This window comes from Euprymna scolopes, chromosome 40, assembly GCF_053919585.1.
Source record: "Euprymna scolopes isolate OS-2025 chromosome 40, ASM5391958v1, whole genome shotgun sequence".
NCBI classification, from domain to species: domain Eukaryota; kingdom Metazoa; phylum Mollusca; class Cephalopoda; order Sepiida; family Sepiolidae; genus Euprymna; species Euprymna scolopes.
This window is the reverse complement of record NC_136521.1, coordinates 47,612,438-47,634,951: the sequence shown is the minus strand read 5'-3', so window position 1 is coordinate 47,634,951 and position 22,514 is coordinate 47,612,438. Positions and strand designations below refer to the sequence as shown.

The following is a 22,514-nucleotide window of genomic DNA, read 5'->3' as shown; positions in this document are numbered from 1 at the left end:
TCGTTCATGGAATATGAGGACTAAAAGGACAAAATAAGGAAAGCGAAGGTTATGAGGAAGCTGAAAGTTAACACAAGGTCCGCTTTCTATTCTTCTTATGAGTCACCACTTATCAAAGCCAAAAAGTCACTCGAGGATTATAAATATAATGAATTAAATTTTATGACTTTTGAGATAGGGTTTACTTTTGCGTAACCTTTGACCTTGCGTATCCTTATTGCGTTTGCCAGACTCTGTCTCTCCAGATCTAATCTTCTCTGCTGTTGTCTATTTCCAATTTTATACAAAACATGCTCACGTCAAACACTATCAGATCTTCTGGTCTACTTTTCTAGAAATTCCGCCAATTTAAAAGCAGTAAATTTAAACTTGGTTGTGAATAAGAAAAAAAAAAAAAAAAAAAAAAACAGTTTTGGGTAAGAAATATGGAACAAAAATCAGCATTTTTTAGATATTGGTACGAAAATATTTTTCCCCAGATCCTAATAATTCCATTTTATTGTAAAAAATAAAAAGCAAAAAAGATATACGTCATTTAAACACGCTAATGTTTGAATATATGATTAAGTGGCAGTTTTAGTCAATTAGAACTGCTTTAAAGCTTCACCGCTCACTCATTTTTCGACCAAATTTCAAACAATTATTACAGTTTATAGATCACCGTCTCAGCCATATTGTGAAAAAATATTTTTTTACAATTTTCGTTCAGTAAAACAAAAGTTATGATGAATTTTCTGGTGCTCAAAATTTTTTGAAGGCACCTCGTATTAGAAGGTCCTTGATATGACCTAAAACTATATCCGATGGTTATGCCCCACCTTGCGGGCCTTGGGGAGTGTGGAGTCACCCTTTAATTGCCATTACTCCCAGGTCCACTCTGACCCGGAGTGGTAGTACCTGTTAGGGTCCCAACTATGGGTTAAATAGAATCCGACTTAAAAAAAAACAAATATACTCCTTTAAAAATCCTTCCTCAAAATAACTAGATTCGGTATTAAATAACCTGAAAAAGGTTGATACGCCGTAAAACAAAAACAACCAATGATCGTATTAGAAATTCCGTTGATTTAAATAGCGGCTTTGAAATTAGAGCGAATGCTCACATTTGATAACAAGGTTTTAGGCGAGAAATACAAAACAAAAATCAACATTTTTACATATTGATACGAAAATATTTTCCCTCGGATGCAAGTTGTCCCGTTGGTTATCCATTTCATTTTAGAAGAAGTTGTTCCTCAGTAATTCGACTTCTAAGAGTTCTTAACTCTTTTAAAAGAGATGTATGTTGATTGGTTGGTTTTGTTTTACGGCATATCAACCCTTTCCAGTTATTTTGAAGAAAATATTTTTAATAGAATATATATTTTTTCAAGTTGGTTTCTATTTTACCCATAGTTGGGACCCTAACAGGTACGAATCCAGTTATTTTGAAGAAAAATGTTTTAATAGAATATTTTTTTCAAGTCGGTTTCTATTTAACCTATAGTTGGGACCCTAACAGGTACTACCACTCCGAGTCAGAGTGGACCTGGGAGCAATGCCAATTAAAGGGTGGCTCTGCACTCCCCAAAACCCGCAAGCTGGGCCTCACCATCGGATATTGTTTAAGGTCATATCCAGGACCAAAGAGATGTATGCCTTACGAAAAGTGCCAGCAGTTTCTTTATTTTACTAGAGAGCTCGACCTAATGAGTGGGAAACGAACGTAATATTCCACAAACAGCTGTTTCGTCATATCATGGTTCTTCAGTGTAGCTAGCTGTTACGAATGTCGTTATTCGTTATGCTGAGATGCGAAATCTGACCGCATTATTTTACATTTGTCTTTAAAAAACTGTTTATGAAAAAACATGTGTATATATGTAAACTAAATCGTTTCTTCATACTTACCTTTTATTATTTTTAGGTATTAATTTGCTTTCCCACTAAAGCAAAATGTGACGCAAGATAGTTTTTAATGTGGGGGAAACCAGCTCCCCAAAAGGGGGCACTCTTGCAGTTGTAAAAATAAAATTGCCTTAGTATAGAAGGGGTTCCTCCTTCTTGACTAAGAACGATTTGAGTGTAGCATCAGAACAGATACTACACTCTGGTCTTTTGAAAAAAATTTATTGCGACCACGTGTGCAGTAACCGCTATAATTCTCACTTCCCTTATTGTGTCCTTTAATTCTCAAATTCCATGAAGGATGTTTCTGACAAAGGGGGAATAATTGCTGGTTTCTGGATCCGAATCTATCCACCTAACACGTATTGTTGGTTATATATATATTTTTTTAAGTTGAAGTAGTATTTTTAGTTCCTTACATCAAGTGGTTTCATGCCTTGTCTGGAGCGATTTCCATAAACAAATAACTAAATGCAAGGATTGTGGTCGTGTTTCTTGTTACGAAAATAAAACACGTGGTCGTTAAAAAAGACATAAAATTACGTATTATAAAGGATTCATATTTTACATATATTATTTTTTCCAGAACAAACGCTGTCCCGTCAAAAAGTCGAACTTTCCTTGAAACAACGAAATAAGTCAATGAGGAAAACGGCGAGGAAGAAGCGAGAAATTCGCCTTTTTGTGTCGAGCACTTTTCGAGATTTTACAAAAGAACGAGAAGAACTGATCAAAAAGACATTCAAAGAAGTAAGCAATTTCACATTCTTAGTTTGGTTTCTTTTACGGCATATCAACCCCTTTTAATGGAATTTAACGTCGAACCAGAATAACTATTGCAAGATGACGGCGGTTAAGTGGCTAACGACATGGACTAAAAATACCGTCTTTTCCAGTTCGAATCCAGTTCATTCCACATAAACACTTTCATTTCATTAAGTGGCTAACGACATGGACTAAAAATACCGTCTTTTCCAGTTCGAATCCAGCTCATTCCACATAAACACTTTCATTTAGGATGTTGCCAACCTTCATGTGGTCCTTTTTGCATATTATATATATATATATATATATATATACATATATATATATATATGTATATATATATATATATATATATATATATATATATATATATATATATATATATATATATTAGGGTTGAATCAAATACAATTGTATTTGTATTTCAATTGTATTTAAATACAATTTTAATGTAATTGTATTTGTATTTGTATTTTGACATCACAAGAAAAAGTAATTTGTATTTGTATTTGTATTATGGCATCCAGGAAAATAGTATTTTGTATTTGTATTTATATTTGAGAGAGAGAGAGAGAGAGAGAGAGAGAGAGGGAGAGAGAGAGAGAGAGAGAGAGAAGGAAACTTTCAGAGCTCTAATGATAATAAAATGCAATGCGGACATGATATAGAATGTAATGTAGATGTCAAATTTGGAAGGAAATTTTTCTTTTCTTTTTCTTCTTTTTTTTTTGCATATTTTCAGATTTCTTTATTATTTTGAAAAAAAAAAGTACTTATATTTGTTTTTGTTTAAATCAGTTATTGTATTTTTATTTGTATTTTGAGATTAAGGAATAAAAGTATTTGTATTTGTATTTTTAGACTTAGGAATAAAAGTATTTGTATTTCGCGTGACTGTTTATTGTGAACGTCCACCGACATGGCATTTTACTAATTTTCGTTCATATTTATGCATTAATTACGGATGATCTGGAGACAGGATACTAGTTCGTAAAGTCAAGTGTGGCTTTGTTGCTTTGTCGAGTATCCCAACTCACTTCCTACACTGACGATTGCATAAGCACGAAACACTACTGTCTGTAGATATAAAATAATAAATATTTATTTAAAAATATTATAAGTTATATTTTAAAATATTATATATATATATATATATATATATATATATATATATATATATATATATATATATATAGTAATTTATAAAATATATATGGCGATTAAGCTACACTGAATATTCGGCGTTTCATCCACTCTAGGACTCCTCAATATCCTGTCTCCAGATCATCCGTAATTAATGCATAAGCCTGAGGAGTCCTAGAGTGAATGAAACGCCGAATATTCAGTGTAGCTTAATCGCCATATATATTTTATAAATTACTAACTAGCTCTACTTACGTATTGAGCACTTTTGAAGTAAATACTTAAAGTTTACACATAAATCTATACTTTCGTATATTAATTTTATGTGAATAAATTAAGTAACTATATATATATATATAAGTGGCCAAAAAAACGGGCCCCAACTCTAATTAGACCCTGTTTTTTAGTGTTTTGTCCGAATGAAATGAAACTTTGGTCATAACTAGTTTATTATATTCAAAACATCACATCAACACACTAGCGTCTTTCGCCTTTTTTTCTCCGTTCTACAGCATATGTTCTAGATGGCCTCCATTTAGCTTCTTTTTTTTTTTTTGGTCAGCCTGTATATATATATATATATATATATATATATATATATATATATATATATATATATATATATATATATATATTCAAGCAAACTACACATCAATCCTATTCTTAATTTATATATATATATATATATACATATATACATATATATATATATATATATATAATGTAAGAATAGGATTGATGTGTAGTTTGCTTGAAGCATTGTGTGGGATAGGTATGTAGTAAAGATTTAGAAGGCTGTCACAATGCGAGGAATGAAATATAGTCGTTGTTGGTAAAAGTAGACAAGAAAAAGTGGCGATTTACAAATCAATAAGTACATACATATATGTTTATATATACATATATTTATTCAGTTGTATTAGGTAAAATGTTTTACTTGTTATGTCTGCGACAATATCCATTATTAATTTCGGAAAAAAAAATTCCCTTTTCAAATGGTGAACGTAACAGATCGATTCAAAGCATGCTATATGGTGGAGCGGAAGTTGGATAGCTGTTTGGGGCCTCGGAGCAAATGTGAGGAGGGAGTTTATGTATGGTCTGATTAGGTAATTAACATATTTATATTTTTATTTATTTATTTGTTTTTTTTTTTTTAGCTTATAACTTGTTGCTTTAGCGTGAGCTTTTTTTAAATTTTGTATGTTCTCTATTTTATTGTCTGAATAGATGTTTTCTATTGTAATACAATATTGTCAACATCATAAATCGGACTACTTCTTATGAGAACATTGACTCTTATGATCATTTTAGCTTTGGATATACCTTTTGGATATACCTAACCACTGCATATCCTTTCATCTGGATTTTTAATCTTTAATTTTTAAGTTACTTGTTTTCATTTCTTTTCTCCGTTACATGGTCTCTTTACATTAAGTCCTTTGCCTATATGACAAGTTTTCATGTAATGCAATTTCAATTGATGCCGGTAGCAGCAATTTCAGACCCTTGCCACATTCATTTGCTGATGTTTTCCCTCTGATGAAAATAATGCATTCTTCGAAACTCCCTGGATTAAGGAAATCTTAATATTTCTTTTTAGTATATACTATCGAAGAATAAATTCTAGTAAATTATAATTTACAGTCTTAAACTGTGTTAAGGAGGATGTTGTGGTTTGCTTGAAGCATTGTGCGTAGTATGTAAACAGTTGTCTTTGGAGGCTATCACAGGGCGGTCCGTAGAAAAGAAAAACAGCGTTGGATACGAGATAAGGTAAAAAATAATAAAGGGCAATATTCGAACTCATGCGAAACTTTATATTTGGGTTTTAGCCGGAGAAAATCAATACAAAAGTGTGAAAATCAAAAAAAAAAAAAATTGAAATTTGCCAGGTGGAGGTCGAACGACGACATTACGAATACTCTTGCGTAACGTAATAACTATTGGTTCATGTCTTAATTTTTTAACCTTGCAGCAAGCATGTTTTCATAGCTCATGCATTAACGTCAAAGGAAAAAGTAAATTGTAAGCTAAACGTTTTGCTTTCGATTCTCTGTGGTGGCACAAAAGTCATTTTTTAAAAACTTTTTAAATCATTACTATACATTGGGCCCAATATGATATAATAATAAATACGAAATCTGCATTAATCAAAATATCATATTTAAGCATATTTTACAACCGGGCAATGCCGGGCGGCCTGCTAGTATATATATATATATATATATATATATATATATATATATCGCCGCAATGTTGCATTCCTGTGCCTGTTTTAAAGATATTTTAATGGAATGTGCTTTGATGAACTCATTGCACTTGTGCCTCCTTGACATACATACCTCCGACAAACCCAGTTTGCAACAAAATCACACCCCTTCGCTGTTGAGGTCCCTAAATGCCAGAAAGCTTTTTTACTCTAATAGTTTATTTCATCGAACAGCTAGACTTTGGGATTCCTTTCCTGTTGCCTTCTTTCATGACTGTACTGATATGCAGAAGTTTAAATTAACGTAAACCAACATCTTGTTTTTCTTCCTTAAGCATTGTCACCAAACGTCTTGTTTGGGGGTGAAAAAAATACATAAAATTATGAAAATATATATGGTAATTAAGCTGCACAGAATTTTAGCGGTGTTTAATATCAAATAATTAAATAGCTACCAATCCATGCATCACTTTTCCTTTGTCTTTGCAAGAACAACATTATAATGTGATTTAGCTGAGTGTGCTAATCTAAAAGTTCACCAAAACCCTGTTACTCTTTTATTTCCAGATTAATCAAAAATGTCTTGAACGCGGCATTTTCTTCACCTATGTTGACTTGCGATGGGGAATAACAACCGAACAAACAAAAGATGGTAAAACAGTCGCCATTTGCCTTCAAGAGGTCAGCGATTATAATTTCTTCTTCATCTTTCAGAATTTATGAACTCCGATGCAAAGCGCGATAAATCCAATTTGTCTGATTTTAGCCGAAGTCCTCCTACTGTTTGCGACCTCAAATTTAAAAAAAAAATCGAAAATTAAATGAAATTCTGGTAAAACTACATTTTCGCACGAATAGTGATATTTATTGTATGGGTCTCTATATCATTTTCTCTTAGTTTGTTTGTCTGTTTGCCAGTTCCACCTTTTCTTGAAAACTACTGAGTCGATTTGCTATAAAGTGCAATGAACTAACTATTATTGTATCCGTTCGACGCCCAGTTAGGGATTAATATTTAATGCAAAAATGAGCACAAATATTTAACAATTAATTTAGCGTGAACTCATTCCAAATCAGCAGTCTATAACTTTTCCCGTTTTTAACAAGACAAAATGCCTAGTCTACCAGTAATTTGTTTTATTTTAGATTTTTTAGCTATTAGTTAGGATTCAAATTGTTATTACAAAACTCCCATTTTTTTTTTTTTTTTTTTTGGTTTTAACTAAACAGAATTAACACTTTTGTTTTTCAAAATAAAGAAACGCGTTATAATAAGTTAAAACACAAAACTTATCCAGGTAGATAGAAGAAAACTTCATTAGTTTTGATAACATATATTTGTTGTGTATGTTTTCAGTCCCCGTTTTAGTTTTATTGCTTATTGTGATAAAATGTCCACGAGTTGGAATGCAAAACGCGATAAATCCAATTTGTTTAAATTAAGACTTTGAACAATAAAATAACGGATGTATTAAAACTAGAGTTCAATTTAAAATATATTTAAATAATGTTCAACAGAGGCAACCAAAGGAAGGGACAAATAATCAACACATAACTGTTACTAAAAAGGAAGAAAAAATGTTACTTTTCTACAAGGCCGCCTATTTTGTTTTCGTGCTTTGATATGTTTTTAAGTGCGCTTGTTTATATGATTGTTCCTGAACTACAGAAACAGGTGCTATCAAAAAGTGGACGTTTTGACATGTTGAAATAAATAAATAGTAAAATGAATAACATCTTGAGATTTGCAATATAGCTGTTTTGTCATCTATTCGGATATGCTCTGTAGTAAATTTAACGCACATCGAGCTTCATAAATAAAAGGATTGGTAAAACTAAACGATGAAATATATTTAAAAAATATATATATTCGTGTGTATATATATATATATATATATATATATAGTAATTTATAAAATATATATGGCGATTAAGCTACACTGAATATTCCGCGTTTCATCCACTCTAGGATTCTTCAGGCTTATGCGCGGAATATTCAGTGTAGCTTAATCGCCATACATATTTTATAAATTACTAACTAGCTCTACCTACGTATTGAGCACTGTTGAAGTAAATACTTAAAGTTTAGCATAAATCTATACTTTCGTATATTAATTTTATGTGAGTAAATATAGTAGTTATATATATATATGTATATATATATATACATATTGTCAACCACACACAGTACTGTTTTGTTGTATCACAACTCATCAGTGCGGCTAGTCATACACCTTTCCCCAGCAGTGGATCGAACCTACAACCGTCGCATTGACAGTCGGCAGCTCTCACCATCAGGCTACGAATCAGTGCCGTAAATATTTCTCCTCGGGTGTGTATTAAATCCACACCCGCCCGTCGCAACAGTGCTCAAACCATAAGCTTGTTTACAAACATACACACATACATACATACATACATAAAAGCTGACATTTATTAGAATAGTCAACAAAACAAAAAAACTGCAACAAATAAATGTTACCAAAGGCAAGCTCAGTTGTTAAAGAAACCAACAGTCAATGAATAAGCAAGAAAATTTATTTTTCTACCTATTTTCTTTTAGTATGTTATGGTAGTATTTTAAGCATTTTTATTTACATGTTTTATTAATGCCTTTCCAGTCTTGTAAATCCGCCGAATTAAAAACAAATGGGGTTGAGTGGATGATGGATGGATGAATTCCTTAAACCGCCGGGGTTTTGGAGGCGCTGCATTATTCCATGTTGCGTGTCTTGGGCAAGAATAGCCAGGCGGCGCCCATCCCTTTACAAGCTTCAACACATATACAGCACCTGGTATTCCCAAATTGTTGCTCATTTTATCACTAACCAGGCTCAACGTCGTTTAACGTCGGTGATATAACGGAAACCGATGTCAACCGATATGATTATGCCGTATACCGGAGATTACTCGAAGTGAAAACTCAAGATCGAATAACAATTCAAAAATCGAAAAATTAAACAAAAATATAGTGAATAAAATATACAGACCTGTTGTAAGTTGTAAAATAAGTTTTTGACCTTTCAGTAACAGTTACTGGCTGCATTTTGTTTTAATTCATGTGTCTTGTGTATCAGGCACGTCCAAGGATGGAGTACTGTTGCCACTTCTGGGCAGGAGCTGCTAGAAAGGACTTGTCCTGCTTGATAGAGTTCAAAATAGAATTCGTAGCCTCGTAGAAGATGCCCTTTTCTCTTCTCTGCAACCTCTATCTCACAAAAGAGATATTGCAAATTTGTTTCTGCTTTATCGTTATTTTCATGGCAAGTGCTTGATTGAGCTTCAATCTATGGTCCCCCTTTCTAAACTTTCACAAGAAACACTCGTCTAGCTGAAAACATTATCAATAATTCCCCCCACTCTTTATCTGTGCCTAAACCTAAACGTAGACTCCATGAACAAAGCTTCTTTCTTAGAACTGCACGCCTGTGGAATTGTCTTCCGTTTTTCTGCTTTCCAGATGAATAAAATATGGTTGTCTTCAAGTCCAACGTAAACAAGTTCTTGATGAGCCGTTCCACTTAAGTTAACAAACTTACCGAATTTCCATTACTAATGATTACTATATTTTCCAATTGACTACTGTACACTCTTAACTCTTATCCTCGAGTGTTTTCTGGCCTTGATAAGTGGTTATGCCTATGTAAAAAAAAAATTAATTAATAATAATAATTTACTCACGTTGAGACTTCATGCACATTCCAGCTGACTACAATATGGTTGTCTTCAAGTCTGACGTAAACAAGTTTTTTGATGAGTTGTTCGGTCATGGTTAACAAATTTACCGAATGTCCATTACTAACGATTACTATATTGTCCAGTTGACTACTGTACACTCTTAACCCTTATCCTCGAGTGGTCGCTAGGCCTTGATAGGTGGTTATGCCTATGTAAAAAAAACATTAAAAAAAAACATTCTCATCTGCGGTCTGAGTTTCTATAAATGCAGCATCATCTGGGAGGCTACTGATATGAGATTTGCTGTCTAGTGGAATTGATTTCAAATAGTTTTGATTTTCGTCACTTGATAATAGCGGCGTCCGTATCGCTGGTCGGAGGTCTTTTAACGTGACGAGACACCTCATCACTTCGCACAGATTGCGGGATGATCATCTCAGTAACTCGTCCAGTGCCATATCTAAATTTTTAAATTACAAAGTCGAGACAAAGCTGATGAAGACAGAAGTTTAATTGATCTTGATTTTCGTTTCAAATTACTGAAAGGCGACATAAACGACAGAGATAATCGATATTTAATCATTTCGTCATCGCTTCTCATTTTGCACTTCCACGCTGTTGTGTGCTCCTAAACTGACTTCGTCTTCTCTCACGCACTCTCTCTCTCTCTCTATGAGCCATCCCTACAAAGCAGCAACTTTATGGCAATCTACCTGCCATATCTATTTCCACCAGGGAGTGATGTTTACGATTTACCTATCACTGTCAGATGAGCAAACAAGAGCTGAGGAGAAATTTGCAAGGACGACCTAGATCAACATGCATCCATCAAATTGCACATGACGCTAATTGTGATCCTGAAGATCCGAGGCAGTTGCTGGAAGACAGGAAAATCTGGAGAGAGAGAGAGAATCACATTAATCCGGGGAAGAAGCTCAACCAGATAGATAGACAGATAGATAGATAGATAGATAGATAGATAGATAGGGATGAAAAAAGTATTTAATGCAGAAAGGATCACGAATGTAATCATATTCCACCATTAATTTGGCATAATTTCCCCCCGCTTTTTGATGAGTTGAAAAGTCTAGTTCATTTATATTTATTTGTTTACTTCTTTTTATTTCCAAGATTGATCGTTGCCGACCATATTTTGTATGTCTCCTTGGTAATCGTTTTGGCTGGAGCCAGCAGCCCGGTAAAACAGACGAACTGCTTGACGGGAGCATCAGTTACGCCGTTGGCAGCGACAACAGATTTGCGTGGGTGGAAGATTATCGTTACGGTTCGAGTGTCACTCAGGTAAAAATAAACATTTACACACACACACACACACACACACACACACACACATATATATATATATATATATATATATATATATATATATATACTGTTTTAACAAAGACCAAGACTTCAAAGAATGGGTTGATAGCAAAAAAAAAGTGTATTTCATTGTTAGTTACAATTGTTTCAAGACCATTTCGACAAATTCAAACAATATGTCGTTTGAAAATTTTCACAAGAACAGCCTTTCTTCAGACTTATCAAATAAAAACACTTTAACAATGAAACATTAAGGAAAGAAACATTTCCTTTATGAGGAAAAGAAAATAAGCGGGAACACTTTACCTCTGTCGCATCCTTTTGTATATATATATATATATATATATATATATATATATATATATATATATATATATATATTCCTTTATTTTCCTTTATTTTCTTTTAGTTCTCTTTCTTCTGATAAGTTAAGGGCGAAATATATATAAAAAAAATTGACATAATAATTACATGAATGATTCTGCGCTACGAAACAGGTGCTGTCAACTTATGATAATACGACAATGTACATGTTAAAAGAATATTCCAAATGAAGTCCAGGCTCGATGTAGAAAAATAGAGAAATGTGGTACAATTCAAAGAAAAAGCTGATTGGTCATCTGTGTGTGTCTAATAAAAACTTTGGAACATAAGCAGACTAATTGTTTGGAAACCACTTGAACGGCCAAAAATTATATATATATATATATATATATATATATATATATATATATATATAAGGAGACGGTAGTGTTCTAGATGTATTTTTTGTAAAATATGAAAGACTTTAAGAAGACTATAGCAATGCAGAGAACCAGCAGTTGAATTTGTGTAACGTATGGACAAAAATGATGGACAAACGAAAGAAGGCTTTGTTTGTTTAATCTTCGTATATCCATTTATTTTCCAAATCGCAATAATAAATACAAATGGATAAATATGAACTTACTGTTTAAGATAACTAGGATTGTGTAAGTTTTTAATACTTCGAGAATAAAATCTCTTTTTCAAAAAGAAAGAAACCAAATAATGTAATTAGAAATGGAAAATATCGTAAAACGGAACCAGATGTTCGGATAGTTGAACTGCAAGCAGAAATAGGGCGTACGCATAAAGTTTCATTGCCCATTATCATTATTTTCACTTTATTTTTATATTTATTTATTTTCGTTTATTTGTTAACTTATTATTTGACAAAACTGCACTACTGTAGTATTCAAAACTGGTGACGTTACCACTGTATCAACGTGACACGCATATGAGCTGATTAAAAATTCAAAATAAACTAATATAAATGTACAAAATGCATAACGATGTCTTGCTTTTTGATCCTCTTTTGACTTGCAAATCTATTTTCACTGATTAAAGACCCATAAAAAGACGGTCCTTAAAAATCCAATCATTTGAGACAGCCTTTTTGTATATATATATGTATATATATATATATATATATATATATATATATATATATATATAGTTCAATCAAAATTACAATCAATTACAATCAAACGAGGCGTAATATTCCAACAAAACCAATTCACCTCCTCCCTTGAAGCTTGCATTCACGAATGAATATCCGTTGGCTTCGAACTAACTTAGATGATGTCGAATTGTTTCTCCTAGTAAACTCTCCGGATATCTTAGAACTAAGTGGAACTAACTTACACTCCTAAATCCCGTCTAACCTCCTTAACATGCCTGATTATCTACCATTTTGCCGTAAGGACTCTGACAGACAAGTGCACGGACTTGGAGTCTATATTCGCAACATCCTTCGTTTGACTAGAGAATCAAAACTAGAATCAGCCATAATAACCATACAACACTCAACATGATGCCATAATAAATCTAGACGCCTCCAAAGCATGTGGCCCGATATTATCCCGGCTATACTATTAAAAAATGCCCCGCCGATGTTGCTACGGTTCTCTCCACGCTTTGTAATAAATGCCTTAACGAATCTTGCTTTCCCAACTGTTGGAAAATTACTTCTGTTGTACCAGTTTTTACAAGAATTCTGGCGAAAGAACTGACCGACTCAATTATCGCCTATTAGCCTTCCCACTCTCTTTGCCAAAATATTTGGGTCTTTAATCAATCAAGCACTAGTTCGCAACCTTACAGGCAATAAACTTTTATCCGACCGAAAATATGGATTTAGAAAAGTTCGTTCTACAGCAGATATATAACATATATAACAAGATAAAGCTGGTGAAGCTAGGTCAGTAGCTCTAGACATATCTAAAACATTTGACAGGGTTTGGCACAATGGTCTTCTCGTGAAAATAAAACCGTATGACATTGCTGGACGTATACTCAAAATAATCAAACCCTTCTTAGATGAGAGAAAAATTCAAGTTGTCCTCGATGGTCGTACATCTGAACAATATGATATAAATGCGAGTGTGCCACAAGGGTCAATCCTTGGACCTTTATTATTTCTGATATTCATGAATGACCTTCCTGATAAAATTTTCTCTGAGATGTGGATATTTGCTGATGACAATACGCTCCATAACAGACACGGGGGTAAAACGAATGGACAAATATCTAAGAAAATTTCTAAAACTCCAAAGGAAGACCTCCAGTCCGTAGAGGAATCGAATCATAACTGGTTGATAACGTTCAATGCTGCCAATACTAAGGTTATTTCCTTTAATAATTACATGAAACCTTCTCAACCATTGATTGCCATGGAAAGTACTTCCCCCAAGCTCCTAAGATTAATAATCACAGGCAACATGAATTGGAACAAATACATTGAGACAATTACCAAGGCTGCTGGGAGGAAGGACGGCTCTCTCTACTGTGCTAATAGGCTATTTACATCTGAGAGCATCCTGTATCTCTATAAGGTCATGGTTCGCCCATGCATGAAGTATTGTTGTCACATCTGGGCTGGTGCATCTACCACTAGTCTTTCGCTCTTAGACAAAGTTTAAATAAAAAAGAGTCGCCAACCTAATAGGTTCTGAACTAGCAACTAAACTCCAACCCCTGTCTCATCACTGAAACGTGGCATCCCTGTGCTGATTTTACAAGTATTTCAATGACACGTGGTCTGACGAACTGCAAGGACTAGCACCCATCTCGAGGACAATATCCTCGACAAACCCGACAAGCAGCAAAGTCCCACACTTACTCTGTAAAGATCCCTAGATGCGGTAAAGCTTTCCTCTCGAATAGCTTTTTCCCTCGATCGCAGCACTTTGGAATTCCCTCCCGAACCCCCGCTTCCTCGACTGAAATTCAAGTGAAATGTGAACAGATATCTCGCTACCCAATTCCATGAATAGGATCTCTGCAAACTTGGTCCTAAATAGTAGCTCTTCACGAATACGTGGCTCTGTTTGGGGTGAAACATTATTATTATTATTATTATTATTATTATTATTATTATTATTATTACTATTATTACTACTATTATTATTATTATTATTATTATTATTAATATTATTATCATTATTATTAATAATAATAATAATAATAATAATAATAATAATAATAATAATAATAATAATAATAATAATAATAATAAATAAAAATTTAAAAATAAATAAATAAAAATAAAAATATATATATATTGCTCAGTTGGTAGTGTGCTTGCCTCGTATGCAAGGGGCTTGGGTTTCGAATCCTGAGTTCGGATGTGTCTAATATATATATATATCTATAGTTTTATTGTTTGTTTGTTTGTTTTTTTTCAGCTTGAGATTTATCATGGTGTCTTGAATGACGTCACCAATAGAAAAGATCGGAGTTGTTTCTACTTGCGTCAACCACCCGTCACCGACGAGATGGACACGGAGGAACTCAAGGTAACGCTTTTAAACTATTTCCATAGAATATGGCATTTCGGCTATTATTGGATTTTATAGTTTGTTATTTTCCTCAAAGTCGCAATATTGGCAGTAATATATACGTGCAATTGTTTTATCTCTTTTGCATTGGTTCACCGGATAATTTTTCATGAGCCAGTTCATGAGGTGGCGGGGGAAACACTTCCACTATCAGAAGCAATAAGGCGCCTGCTTTCCTCTACTAACCATTGAGAGACCCTTGAGCAATATCGAGTGCTCACTTAGCCTTCTGATCAGGTTATGTGACGTCACGGCAGGCAGGTGATGGATGAGGAGCCTGATGATTTCTTCTGGAATTGATCAACTCTTCGTTGCGTTAGGCAAATGATACTGGTTAATCTACATTAGCTAAGACCATCCGTTCAGTATAAAGCACGCCACCAATAACAAGTAATTGCAACCTACTATAAGTACTATACTGCAAAGAACATCCTGGTGAAATGATGCAGATGCAGAAGAGGCTGATGAACCATGATCATCGATGTCTGCGCAATCTCCAACCACACCTCTTCTGAGTGAACATTATTAAATATCAGTGACAAGTGAAGTGTGTGTACAGGACGAACGGAAACAAATGCCTAGATAAGCAGACAACACATTCAGCGCCTAGAATTCTCAATGGGCTACCCATCTGCCATCTGATCTGGTGTGTCAACACGATTATGCCGTATATATATATATATATATATATATATATATATATATATATATATATATATATATATATATATACCGGTCAATGCGATTATACCGTGTATATATATGATATATATATATATATATATATATATATATATATATATATATATACATATATATATATATATATATATATATATACACACACACGGTATAATCGCGTTGACACACCGGTTTTCGTCAGATCACCGAAGTTAAGCAACGTTGAGCCTGGTTAACACCCATTTGGGAATTCTAGGCGCTGTATCGCAGCATTTATTTCCAGTCGTCCTGAATATGCACTTCACTTACGACTAATATTTAACAATGTCGACTTAGGAGAGGTGTGGTTTAAGATTGTGCACCACCTGCCACAAAAATTTCACACGCAGGCACCCCTACGTGGGTATCCATAGTCTGTCAAAGACTGAAGGAGCTTGTTAGCCTGCAAGCCTGTTACACACATACATACACAGACATAAATAATTGCCCTTTTATATGATATACTAGACCCACAGAGCTACACAGACCTCACAGTATTATTGACATGATTAAATTATAATTAAAACGCATTTCCTATTTATAAATATTAAGGGCAAATACAGAACTCACAATATTATTGGTCTGAATGAATTAAAAATAAAATGCGTTTCCTTTTTGTGACTGTCGAACGCGAACGAAAACACCACATTATTATGGATATGAATTGATTTGAAGTAAAATTATTTCTTTAAAAAAATATGCGTATTTTTTCATCCATTTAAAAATTTTATTCACAAAAATATTTTTTATAGCTACGTTGCTTGGTCTTTTGGCTGAGATTAAAGTGTAGTATCTGTCTCCAGACAAACAATTCAACAAAATATGGGCAGACAAACAATTACATCGGCAGACAAACCATTCAGCAAAATATGGGCAGACAAACAATTCAACAAAGTTTTATATTATAAATGGTTATAATATATATATATATATATATATATATATATATATATATATATATATATATATTTATATTTTGTGTACAGAAAGTTGTTAGTTGAGACAGATCATTGGTACCGTCGGTTTCAAGCCCGATAATAAGGCCCGTTTAAGGTATCCTTATCAAGATAGACGAATATTGGCTGAAGAGAGCTTGATAAGGATACCTTAAACGGGCCTTATTATCGGGCTTGAAACCGACGGTACCAATGATCTGTCTCAACTAACAACTTTCTGTACACAAAATATAAATACGCTCTTAAAATTTTGATTTTCCTTTTAATTGAGCACTCTGCTGGAATTCTTTTTCTAAAAAAACTAATCATATATATATATATATATATATATATATATATATATATATATATATATACACACACACACCTGGTTATAAATATTGAAGACTAAGTAGAAATAAAAGAATCGCTTTTATCTTTTCACGCAGGTGTGTCAAGCTGAGTCCCCCTGGCACCATGAAAAGCAGCAAAGTCTCCGAGAGACGATTTTGAAAACTCCTGGTCTCAATATCAAGGAATACAAAACCAAGGAAGAAGTTTGCAAATATATTAAAAAGGTATTTTAGCAATATTTCTGTATTAATCATTTTCATTATGAATTTTGGAACACATTTGCCAGGCGCAACGTGTGTTAAAGCGTGCTATATTTTGTTTAACTCAGCGTTACGCAAAAGAGAGAAGAACAGTTTTACACACCTTTTAGGTATCAATTTTACAATTAAAATCAAAATTATTACGAAATTTGACGTTCAGGATCCTTATTTAAATGTGGATCAAAATCCATAACTTAATTTTGTTTCTGGAAAATACCTACATTTTAACGCTTAATCTTAAGGGGTCTTAAGAAGAAATTGAAATTCAGGGAATCTTGTTTATTATGGATAATAATTGATGGAAATCTGATATATTTGACAATGAGGTTGCGCCCACATTATGGCACCCTTAACCAAAAATGCCCCAAAAGGAATTGAAATTTGAGGAATATTTAATCATTTATATTTTGCATGAAACTACATACAGCTAATATTACACACACTTACCATTAGGAGCTGCGTTATAAAATTCATGATGATCAGTTAATTAGTTTAGAAGTGAATCCTTTACATATAAACAAACATATATATTCTTTTTTTTTCTTTCTTTTCTTTCTTCATTTGTTTTGCTTTTGTTTCCGTTGTAATTTATTTCCTGTTGTTCTTTTAAAATTTTGTTTTTCTAAAACCATTTTTATCGGCCATGGGAGTTGTTACGCCGCCCGAATCGTTCTTACAGCCTTAATCGTATAATAAATCTTTGACGGATTTAAATAATCTTTACTGCTTGACTGCATATAAAGAGATTTTTCTACAAACCTGATTTACACATATTTCGATTGCTATAAACTTTTTGGATTACTACACACGTTTTGGATTTTAATTTGAGTCTGCGTGCCAACAGCATAATTCTGGATTCTTTTTATGGAAGCATTATCTCCTATTATTTTTTTTCGTATTGACAATACTTGATATATAAACTCTTTGTACAAACAGAGTTTTGTTTATTTATTTATTTATTTTGCATTTGCCAGAACCAACAAATTTATAGCTATCTTTCCTCTGATGAGAAGAGCGCATTTCTTTGAATCTCCGCTGATTAAGGAAATTTCAATATATCTTATTTGAGTATCCTGTCGAATTCATGTAAAATATATTTTTGCAGTCTTACATTTTTCTTCTCTCTCTCTCACACTATAAGAGAACATAGGAAAACAGAACTAAAAAGTTCACACACAATATATATATATATATATATATATATATATATATATAAATTCTTAAAATAAATTTCTTAAATCAGCCCAGTCTTGACAGTCGTGTTTTAAATTCTTCCATTTCTTTTTTCTACGCACATCTTATCTTTCTTTTAATGATATTATTTGAACTCATTCCCTTTTTCCTTGTACCCATTTGTGAATTATTCCACTGATTTCTGCCTTTTGGATTACCTTGGACTATCTTCCAATTACGCGATTCCCTTGGATTTTACTTGTGGTAATGGAAATTTAACCAACTTTTTTGGATTTTACCGTTATTGCATATTTTACCCTTCACTAGACTATCACCTCACGTGAAATCACCTTTTTCTTCGCCCTATTCCCTCTGCTTTACTTTTTGTTACCAAGTAAGATCTATGACTTACTTGTAGTTTCATTGAATACTTTTGCAAGCAAAATCCGATCCGCATTTTGTTAAATCCTACCCTCTTATGAGAAGGAAAGTATTTCTTCGAAACTCCGCGGATTAAGGACTTATTTTGTGCTTCCTTTTTTAAAATTAAATATGTTTTCAACTCTTTTTCAAAGTGGTTTTAACATGTTTTATTAAGTACTTGTTCTTATATATATATATATATATATATATATATATATAAAGCCGAACGTCTGTGTGTGTGTCTGGTCACGAATAGGCTCCTATATGGTTGACTATTATAGAAAACTGATTACATATAATGATAGAAGATGTATCGAGACATAGGAGTGGGTATGTTTGATCTGGCATAATGGTGATTCATTAAAATTGTGAGGTCCAATATTTTACCAATTCCAGTACAATTACCAATTCTGTTCTGAATTCCCGATTCCGATATAATTACTGATTCCGATTCCCATTCCTTTTTTTTTAATTTCTAAATATAGAGTTGTTTTGTTGGGGGTGGGGAGATTACTGCAAGAACTCATGGAATATGTGCATAGATTTTCGCAATCTAAAAAAATACTCTCATGGCTGTGACCTATAGATATCAATAAATATTAATTATATCATTTATAGAAGGTATGGGAATTAAGTTTTAAGCAAAACAAAGAAATAAAAGCAATAAAAAGAATCGTTATTAACATCTGAAAATAGGTAAAAAAAATTTCCGAATCCGATACCACAAAAATTCCCGATTCCGATTAACTGTTTCAACACTAGTGTTTGGGGGAGGCATATTCAAGCTTAGAGAGAGAGAGAGGTCACTATGTATATGTATATAATATTATAAGATGGCATATTATGTGTACATTTTTCAGTTCAACCGTACTCAATAAATGAATTGAGTTTAATAATAGTAGTATGAAAATATTATTATGGCAAGTCAGCTACCCAGACCGATTTCCTATGTGGATGAAACATGGACGCTTCTGTGTAGCTTACCTGCCATGGATAGATTACCATTATATATATATATATATATATATATATATATATATATATATATATATATATATATATATATGCGAGAAAACAGTTAATAAAACATGTTACAAAACATTTTGAAATGAGTTAAAAACATACTTAATCTGAAAAGGAAACACTAGATAAGTGGATAGTCATTAATCCGCGGAGTTTCGAAGAAATACTTTCCTTCTCAACAGAGGGTAGGAATTAGCAAAATGCGGGATCGGATTTTGCATGCAAAAGTATTTGATGAAACAACGAGTAAGTCAAAGATCTTACTTGAAAACAAAAAAAGTGAAGCAGAGGGAATATGGTGAAGAAAAAGGTGATTACACGTGAATGGATAGTCTGGTGGAAGATAAATAATCCAGTGATGGTAAAATCCAAGTATATAACTTCAAGAAAGTTAATTGAATTTCCATTTGCACAAGTAAAATCCAAAAATCCCGTAATTGGAAGAAGATGGCCCATAATAATCCAAAGGCAGAAATCCATGGAAAAATTTCCAAAAATGTGTACAAGAAAAAATGGAAAGAATTCCAATAATATTAATAAAAGAAAAATAAGATGTGCTTTTCATTCTACTGCCGAGATATAAATATAAATAAGAAAGCTAAAGGAAGAAAAAAAGAGAAGAAAAAATGGTGATGGAGTTAAATATAAATAGAGAAACAAATGTCAAAATGACCCAAAATTTTTATTTTTATTTTATATATATATATATATATATATATATATATATATATATATATATATATATATATATATATATATATATATATTACATTTTCACCCTAAACAAGGCAAATTGCCACTTTGGTGTAGGGGGCTACTATCAGGGGCAACAACTACTGGGGTACTATGTAGGGATTTGGGCAGCAAGATGTCGGTTCACGTTACACTTGAACTTTTATATATATATATATATATATATATATATATATATATATATATATATATATATATATATATATATATATATATATATAGTATTCCGAATCTTACTGGGTTTATATAATTGAAATATCGGTAACCTACAAAATTATCATATTTCATAATCGAGCATTCATTTAACAAAATCAAAACATCAAATAATAGATTTGATAGCAACAAATAATATATTTCAGCGTTAGTTATAATTGTAACTAAAAAAGAAAAATCTTTAAAAAAAACTTTAGAAGGATGTAGATCAAATATTTTCTCATGTTTTTCCTTATAAAGGAAATAGATTCCATATTGTTTATTGCTAAAGTGTTTTTTATTCAATGCGTCTAATGAAAGGCTTTTCTTGTGGAAATTTTCAAACGACATAATGTTTGAATTTGTCCGAATAGTTTTGAAACAATTGTAACTAACGATGAAATACACTATTTGTTGCTATCAATCTATTCCTTGATGTCTTGATTTTGTCAAAACAATATATATATATATATATATATATATATATATATATATATATATATATATATATATATATATATATATAGTGATTCTTTGGAGGGGTACGGAATTTAAATATTGCAACCATGAATACAAGACTTTGATAACTCATGATTTAAAGTAAAATGCATTCTTAAAATAATGAAAAATGGGCGAAGAAGAGGAAGGAAAAATAAAGGGGGGAGTCAGCTGACCGGTTTGGCCCTCGCTTTCTCCAAGCTATATCGAGAGGTTTAGAACAGGGAAATCGAAAATATGTACATTAAAATAAAATTACGTTGCGTTCCGTTATGAGGGAGGAAAAAAAGGTGGATAGGGCGATTAAAATGAAGCCACGTTATGATATTTTTCGAAGATCTAATCACGCTCATATCTAAGAGGCATTCCTTCTGCTTACAGAGGGAAGGCCTTCTCAAGCGAACGTGAACAGTCCCCAAGATCTTTAGATGGAATGTGAGTGACCACGACTCAGAATAGAAAATGAGTTCGTGCTGAAGTTCGTTGCACATGACGGGTTTTTAATGAGATTGTCAGTTATTGCAGACACGTATGTCTTGACAAGTACGTCTCTCTCTCTCTCTCTCTCCCTCTCTCTCTCTCTCTCTCTCTCTCGCTCTCTCTCTCTCAATATATATATATAGTGGAAATGGTAATTAATAAAAACTGAAGAAACTGCTCAATACTGTTGCAGAGCAAATATGCGTTTTATTTTTATTACCGTATCTTTCTGTTAAGTTACATTATTGTTTCAGCTACCCGGCCGTTTTTTTTTGGCCGTCTGTAGCTTCCTCAGACTTTTACAGAAATGTTTGTTATTATGGGATGAAAGAGTGAAAGAGTGAATATATATATATATATATAATATATATATATATATATATATATATATATATATATATATATATATATATATATATATATAATTTTTATTTTAAAATTGCAGGATGTAATCCGATGGTTAGACAACGATTTTCCCAAAGGTTCCGAACCTTCTCCTCTGGAACGGCAGCGTGAGGCACACGAAGCTTTTGCCGATGTCCGGTGCCGGATTTACATCGGAGGCGAGAAATATTTCCAAACGATTGAAAACCTAATGAAAAGCAACAGTCGCCAGCCGATTGTGATCTTAGGCAAATCAGGTATGACAGTAATTTTGGAATGATAAAAATAGATCTGGATCTGTGATTGATACTCTTTCTAAGTTCGCAATTGCTAAATTGAATATCGATTTCTGCCCCTAATTTCTTTATATGTTTTATTATATTCATATCTATCTATCTATCAATCTACCTATCGATTGATCGATTTATCTATCTGCGAACACGTATAT

At 32.7% G+C, this 22,514-nt stretch overlaps 1 protein-coding gene across 3 annotated transcripts in view; it reads left to right on the top strand.

Moving 5' to 3' along the window:
- LOC145265545 (uncharacterized) overlaps positions 1–22,514 on the top strand; it is a 188,850-nt gene that overhangs the window by 82,800 nt on the left and 83,536 nt on the right. For all 3 annotated transcript variants that reach the window (XM_080121509.1, XM_080121508.1, XM_080121510.1), the window contains 6 exons: positions 2,474–2,637; positions 6,575–6,688; positions 10,817–10,987; positions 14,719–14,829; positions 16,976–17,104; positions 22,128–22,323. In XM_080121509.1, the coding sequence (XP_079977635.1) occupies positions 2,474–2,637; positions 6,575–6,688; positions 10,817–10,987; positions 14,719–14,829; positions 16,976–17,104; positions 22,128–22,323 (885 nt within the window). The remainder of the gene's footprint in view (positions 1–2,473; positions 2,638–6,574; positions 6,689–10,816; positions 10,988–14,718; positions 14,830–16,975; positions 17,105–22,127; positions 22,324–22,514) is intronic.